At 41.7% G+C, this 7,924-nt stretch overlaps 1 protein-coding gene across 3 annotated transcripts in view; it reads left to right on the plus strand.

Annotated features, from left to right (window-relative positions):
* The window catches only part of ythdc2 (YTH domain containing 2), a 180,106-nt gene extending 178,859 nt beyond the window's left edge, over window positions 1–1,247 (plus strand). For 2 of the 3 annotated variants that reach the window (XM_056597815.1, XM_056597814.1), the window contains exons 27-29: window positions 140–259; window positions 379–561; window positions 711–1,204. In XM_056597815.1, coding sequence (XP_056453790.1) covers window positions 140–259; window positions 379–561; window positions 711–752 — 345 coding nt within the window. In that variant the 3' untranslated portion in view covers window positions 753–1,204. Of the gene's footprint in view, window positions 1–139; window positions 260–378; window positions 562–710 lie in introns of all 3 variants that reach the window. The other variant, XM_056597813.1, reaches the window with a different exon arrangement.
* Window positions 1,248–7,924: the final 6,677 nt, after the last annotated feature.

Genomic DNA, 7,924 nt, shown 5'->3' on the forward strand with positions numbered 1-7,924 from the left:
AAATAGGCATGATAAACATGCAGGTGTCAACGCATGCGGCAGTGCTAATGTGATCATCAGGAGCCATGGTTACATTCAGGACGTTTGTTTTGTTTCAATGTTTTTGTCATGTTTATCCTTTTTCTTCACTGATTTCCAGACGGCAAAATTGGTGTTCCAGCTCAGGCAAAAGTGGCACAGCATGTTTCTCAGAAGAATGCGATGCCCATCAAAACCGTTGTCCCAGCAAGATGAGGCCACTATCTGTGCCCTGGTGTCGGTATGTCTTCAAACTGAACTGCGATGCTCAATGGTTTGAGTGGATCTGACTGTTGAATCTGAGAAATCTCAGACCATGTGTGGAGGTTGTGAGACTGAACCGATATTTTTTCATCTCAGGTCCTCACAGCAGAGGAACAAGCGTTGGGCCTGCCCCAGCCCACTGGTATTGGTCAGCGCCCCTGGCCCATGCTGTCTGAGGGGTCTCAGGAGGCACCCTCTTCGACGAGTAGCAGTACAACCGCCTTACCCAACCTAGGGGCCTCTCAGGCTCCTGTCTGTACTCCAGATGCTGTCATGCAGGTAGGTTTATTTAAAGACCCTCCAAGGAAATATTAGTAAATAATATATTTGTACACAAATAATTATGTTTGAAGCAGCTTCCATGTCTGCATGCCTTTTATGTTTACGTGTATTAACAGGAAGTATGTTGTGTGCTTTATATATTATAGAATAAAGAAGACGACAAAGAACGCAAGATAACTGAAGAATGACACTGAATCACTTTGGGAATGAATTGGCAACGATTTTTTTCAAAATTGCAATTTGATATATCCACCGGATATTACTCCAATATCCGGTGGAAATCTATTTACTATGTGAGATATAACTAATACTTAATGGTTGATGACACTGTGACACATTACTCTAATTTGATTACTAACAAAATTAACAGTGCAGATATTTCTTTGAATTTGGAAGCAGAATTTTAACTGTACTTCTTAAATAATAACATTGTTTTAACTTTGATTAAGACTAACAGGCATCCTATTTAGCCTGTTTTTAGTTCAATACTTATGTTTCTGCTGGATATTTTGTTGCGCTATTTTCCTAGCCAAAAACGGTTTGATATTTTAATGAATAATAATATACTTACATTTTTTTAACTTCTGGATCTGTTTATTAATTGATTTCTTCAAACACAAGTTTCTTATTTGAACTATTCAAACCTTTCAAATTAGTTAACAATAAATCATTGTTTCACATTGTTGGCCTGACTATATCTCTTTCTTTTATATATATCTTTGTCATTTTACAATAATAGCGAAGCTGCCCTAGAACAGACAAAGAAAATAAATAAACTGACGGGGTCCTACTGTATGAGTATGGCCTCATGATTACATGATTGGGACCATTATTTGCTGTCATGCTATTTCTCACAGAATAGTTGGTTGAGGTTGGACGTGAACCTGCGACCTCATTGTCATGAGTCACGCAATATCACCACACTACTTGGACGTGTTGTTGATAAAGGGCAGAATAGTTTATATTCTGAGAAATATAAGTCTTCCATTCGTGGAGGTATGGCTTGGTCGGTAAGGTAATATGGCATTGGTATGCCTTGAAAACTGGTTTACCGTAAGTTGACTCCATCTTGTGATCACAAACCATGTTTCTAAAGCATAGTTTATCAAAGACCACTGTCAAAATGGACATTTGCCAAATTAAGTGTCTTCCTCTCTAAGGCCCAGCCTGCTTTGGAGAGAGGCCTCGAATCAGAAAATTTTCTTCTCAGATATAGACTTCAAATTTGGCATGGGTATACTACAGGGATGGAAATTAACACCCGCCACACGCCATTTGCGGGTGGATTTGTATGGTGGCGGGTGAATTGTGTCACTTCACCCGCCACTGTGGCATTCGTTATACGGCGCTGCACAGTTCCACAACCATTACTGTCAACATCCGGGCCCCTTCTTCCTCTACGCCTCTTTTGCTGAACTGCGACTGTCAATATCCGGGATAATATCGGTAACAGGGCTCTCAAGTCTCATGCGTTCGGCGTGAGACACACGCAATTCAACCCATGCACATGCTCACACGCCACACGTAGGGTAACCACTGCCAGACGTCCTCTTTTGCCCGGACATGCCCTCTTTTTGACACACTTTTAAAACATGTGTGTCGGAATTTCAAAATCGTCCGGGATTTTATTAAAGCCTCATATATGTTCACATTGAATTTGAGTTGCGTTTCTCTGGGTCGTTCACAAACTAGTTAGGCTACGCCCTCCCCTACTCAGTTCTGTTCGCTTCGCATTGGTGGAAGTGAGTAGGGGGAGTGGTTAAGTAGAGCCTTCAGATTGGACGGTTTGACCTACTCAGTTACCGTCGTGTTTTGTATTTATTATTTTACCATTATTGTTTTATAGGGACAAACATTAACAAATTTCTCCTACAGGGGATTGATAAAGTTCTATCTATTGAACAGAAAGAAACACTTGGTCATACTTTACACACTTTACCACAGCATTGGCCTACTGAATGCCACAGATATATTTTCAGCATTGGACTGAATGCCACACATATTTTCTTCTGAATATTAGTGTTAAGGGCATATAATGCTTACCATCATACGTCAGTTACCATGTCTGTGTGGACACATTTGTATGCAGTCACATGTAAATACAAAAAAACAAATGTTCCTATTGACTTATGATGGTGTAGCCATGCATGTTGTTTTATTATTAATATGTCAATTCGTTTTTTAATGAAAATACTTTGTATAGATGAATTATCCCCAAACTTGTCATCGTAACACCAACTGATGTGTATGAAAAACACTTTTCTTATCTATTGTTACTATTATATTGTTTAAAATGTACGCATATATTAAAAAATATATAGCGTATAAAAAGTGGCTGGTAAAAAAGATGAGTGGCTGGTAGATTTTTAAATCTACCTGCCACAGTGGCTGGTGGGCAAAAAAGTTAATTTCCATCTCTGGTATACTATGGATCTACTCCTTGTAGCCGAGGCTCTTTGGCCTTATTGCTATGAATTTTACACAATATATTGTCACAGTCACCTCGTACATGTGTGCCGAATTACCGTGGAGCCTTTACCACTTTCAGCACAAAAGCAGTTTATGTGTGGGGGTTTGGTCGAGTTGTAGCCTTTGCATTAAGTCCAAACGATCTGACCGTGTGGGTTGCGACTGTGGTAGAAATTAATGATTATATTCTATGGTAAACTACGATTATTATGAGGTCTGTATATCTAATAGTGGAAAACACACGGTGCCTGGGAGTCTGAGGTGGAACCCCTAAAAGGAGCAGGGAGCTACGGGGTTAAGGCATGCTGACCTCAGCCTAGTGTCTTGGGCTATCTTTGCAGACCATTTGCTGACCATTCAGGTTAAGATGGATTTATGACTGAATGGAGGCGGACACCTCAAGGAGAAGCTGCTCAGTTTGTGTGTATAAAAAGACGCCGCAGTTTGTGGACCACAGTGACTATAGATCAGGGATGGGCAACTGGCTGCCTGCGGCCCGCATCCTCACTCAGTGCGGCCCGCATCCTCACTCAGTCAGGCCCGCACATAATAAAAATAAATAAATAATAATAATAATAATAATTGATCGAGTTACAGAAAACTCGGTCAAGAAAGATGAGAAGAATTCATAGAATTCGAAGGCAAACCCATGCGTCTAGTTTGCTTAGAAGCGATATCAGTCATTAAAGATATCCACTTAAGTCGCCACTACAACTACTACAACTGCTTGTTGGGTTTGAGTTCATTGAGTTGTTGCACTTAATGTTGGGCCACTGTTTTTCAGTTTTTTGACTTCATTGAATGATGATGTATGTGAGTAAAAATACTGACCATTCATGTGGCTGTTTGAGCATGGAAAACATGAAATGAATGTATGTTGGTTCAATTAACATACCGTACATAGGTTATGATTCTGGATGATTTTTTAGGTAGTGGCCATCCTCAAAATGCACCAGAATACAGGAAATCATATCTACCAAATTCAAAATTGTGTAGCTTCTCTCAGCTCACGTTTAGTTGAAGTGTGCAGTCATGTGGCCCTCCGATGGTTATGATGAAAAAGGTGGCCCTCTTTATCATGAAAGTTGCCCATCCCTGCTATAGATCTACTCAGGCTGTTGTCGTTGTTGTTTTTCTTCACGATAAAGTATTTTGTCAATTCTTGCTCCGGACCCCTCGTTTTATTTTACTCTCTCTCTCTTGAATTAGTCTAAGTGTTTATATCTCGATTAATCTTCAACATATTGGCGTCACGACCAGGAGGAAACAGGGACTCGCCAGCTGCCGGGCCAGAGGACGGGACTCGAACGGATCATACGACCAGAGCTCAAGGGTAAGTTGTCTTGCCATATATAGGATAGAGTCGTTTGATCTGTTCTTGCCCCGTCTGAAACGCTCAGCAGCAGGTAAAGTCTCTCCGATCAAACGAACCAAAATTATAGATAAATGAGCGAGTGAGAGATACGGGGGCTCCGGGAGAGATTGACGTGCGCGCGCACATAGGCCCTAGGCGTTCTGTGGTAAATGACCAAGACGCTTTGTGGCTCCATATTTTGATACGAGTTGTTGTTATTTGGTGTTTTGGTATTTTGTTTAAGTAGGCCTACTATAAAGTCCTGTGGCTGTATTCTAGAGGAACGAATTGGTGAGAAAGTTCCAATAGAAAAGTGCGTCCGCAGTTCGAAAGAGTGCGTAACTGTTGGATTTATGAGATCTCGATTGGAGTTGGGTCCGCAGGTCGAAAGAGTGCGAGCCTGTTGGATTTCTGAGATCTCGATTGGAGTTGGGTCCGCAGGTCGAAAGAGTGCGAACCTGTTGGATTTATGAGATCTCGATTGGAGTTGGGTCCGCAGGTCGAAAGAGTGCGTACCTGTTGGATTTCTGAGATCTCGATTGGAGTTGGGTTGAAATTCATTGCCGTCGATTCATTTTATTTGAGAAGAGTTTCCTTGAAGTGCCGACTACTGTGTTTTTAGTTCGGGTTGAGTAGCTCAGAGTTGGAGTACTCGACTGTTCATGTTTTAATCAAAAGGCCAGTTTCTACGCTCGGTCAACCTTTTATTTGTAATTAATTACAAACAATTCAGACATTTTCCAATGTAAAATAAAAAAAATGGTATGAATCGGTTTATTGTCTGTATTTAAGTCGTGTTAGGATTAAGTTACCTCGGAGATTTTTACGACCCGGTTTATTTTTTGTTGATTCTGTCATAAATAAATTAGGCGGACAGAGAATAGTTAATTTGTTTGAAGTAGTTGATAATCATAAATAAATTAGACGGATAGAGAATAGTTAATTTGTTGAAGTACTGAATAAATGTGTAAATCTTTTTGACTTAAACATCATCGCGCTGACTAACTGAACGTGCACGAGCAATCTCACAGGGTACGAGCAGGAGCCTGCAGGCCAGGGTTAAAGATAACAGTGAAAGGGGCCACATTCCAATCTTCGAGAGGGAGACGATCGCCTGGGAAGAGTTCACATTTATAGCTTAGAGATAATAAAGTATTTAAACTGACTAGTAAACTAACTAATAAATTGTATTAATAAATAGTGTATTTCAAAATAAATAAATAAAGTAAAGTAGAAGTTTTGAGTAGAGACCGTCTATTGCTCAAAGGTGAGATGATAAAGATCTCTGAGAAATGGGAAGAAAGGACAGAAGGATCAGGCACTATATGGCCCATGGGAGGGACTTTTGATCCAATAATGTATAGGGACATGGAGGTAGTAATAAGGAATTACATAGATAACAGAAGTGGAAAAACGGCCTTAGCGAAGAAGGACAGGGAGGAGATAGTGCTAGCTTTGTTCTTAGAGGAAGGAGAGAGATGACGAACATTACAGAGAGTGGCGGGAGAAATAATAGCTAATAACAACAAGGCTCAACCATTGCCTCTGAAGGTTGAGCCACCGCTGCACAAACTAGTATCATTGCACCCATTGCTAAAAGGCAAAGTAGAATCGAAAGGGGAAGTCACACTAGATGAAGGAGATAAAAAATGTAACACACAGGGGAGGAGGGGCGCACCCATACACATGGATTGTTATGAGGAGATCAGGAAAGCAAGGGAAGAGTGTAACAATACTGACATTAATACTAGTGAGAGTGAAAACGGGAATGAAACACAGGAGAAGGGTGACATTGAGCATGTAGGCGAAGGGTCATCACAACCATATGTAAAACACATTGCTAAGAATGCTAAGAGGAAATTAAAGAAGAGGAACGAAAGACAGAAGGAGAGGTCTAGTGTGCTACAAGGGGTAGAGGAGCCTGGCTGCAGTACATCAGTACTAAGCCCCACACCACTCGAGTTAGATGAGAAACTAAGGAAATCACAAAGGGGGAAAAGGGCACCCGAAACTTCCCCGGGACATTATCCTATTCTGGTCAAAGGACAACAGGTCCATTTTCAACCGTGGGGTTCACAGGACTTAGAGGGAGTCATTTCTAAACTCCCTAACATAATTAACGGGGCGTCCAAATGGATTAGAACATTTGAGGAGCTCACAGTGGGAAAGCTAATTGAAGTGGGGGACCTGAAAGCTCTGTTGGCAAGAGTGTTGGGGTTATCCAAGATGGAGTTTGTACTGAGGAATGGAGGGTTGAATATACTGGATGGAAAGTATGATGAGACTACACTTGATCATTACAGAGGGGCGATGTGGGCCACACTCAGGAGGGAGTTCCCGGTCCGCATGGATCCTAAAAACATGAGAGGTCTCCCTATTGGTGACACAGAGAACCCTGCATCCTACCTGCAGGCCCAAGTAGACAGATGGCGCATGGAGACGGATGAGGATCCTGAGATCCATCCGGTGTTCTCTGTTTTGTTTAGAAACTCTGTGATAGAGACACTACCCAGCCAAATCAAAGCCAAGCTAGAGGATGTGGTTGGACTGTTTACATCAGGATCTCATAGAGATTTTAATGACCATTTAGTTCATGCAGTGGATGAATATTGTCAGAATAAACAAAGAATACAGGAACAAAGCAAAGGGGTCCAGAGGAAGCTATATCAGCTTCAGCTGGAAGATCTCACAAGGAAGGAAAGAGAAAAGAAGAGACAGGCAGGTGTTTTAGAATCAGCTGCTATAATATCGCAAGCCGTCCAGCAGGGCGCACTTCAAAACCAATATCCACGATTGGCATTTTCTCTCCCTCCCAGTACAACAGCCTCAGAGCCAACTGTCACCTACTCCAACTGTTACACATGTACACATCCATAATTATGGGAACCCCACAAATAAAAATAGACAGAATCTGTACAAAGGGCCCCAAGGACAGTTTAGAAACAATTAACAACAAGGATCCCAAGGACAACGCAGAGGTCCTTTCATTTGTTATGGGTGCAACCCGGAAGGACATATTAGTAGGAATTGTTTAACTAACCCTTTTCCACCACAGCAATCACAGGGTAACAGCGACCAGGGACAGGCGGGTCCCTTTATAGGTTAGGGATACTAGGGGGGCCCAGAGAATCCACAGGGGGAGGGTCAGCTTGTAGCAATCACAAAACAAGCTGATGAGGAACCAATACTGCAGGTTCTGATAAATTATAGAGGCATGCCAATGATGGCCCACACTGGAGCCACTAACACTTGCGTAGTTTCAAATTATGCCTCTCACCTCCCCATGGCAGGAAAATTCACCAAAACTTTAGAATTCTCGGGACACACACAGTAAATACCTATGACAGCTCCAAGGATGACAATCTGAGAATTCTTATTTTAAGTTGTATATGTGAGTGAGGAGTGAGTGCGTGAGTGAGTGAGTGAGTGAGTGAGAAAGAGTTAGCATTGAGTTGAGTTAGAGGGGTCAGATGAAGTGATTTGTGAGGAGTGAGACAGAGAAGAGGAAGAGTGTGTGGAATGGCAACGAGAAGTGGC

This window comes from Gadus chalcogrammus, chromosome 8 (genome assembly GCF_026213295.1).
Source record: "Gadus chalcogrammus isolate NIFS_2021 chromosome 8, NIFS_Gcha_1.0, whole genome shotgun sequence".
In the NCBI taxonomy this organism is placed as follows: domain Eukaryota; kingdom Metazoa; phylum Chordata; class Actinopteri; order Gadiformes; family Gadidae; genus Gadus; species Gadus chalcogrammus.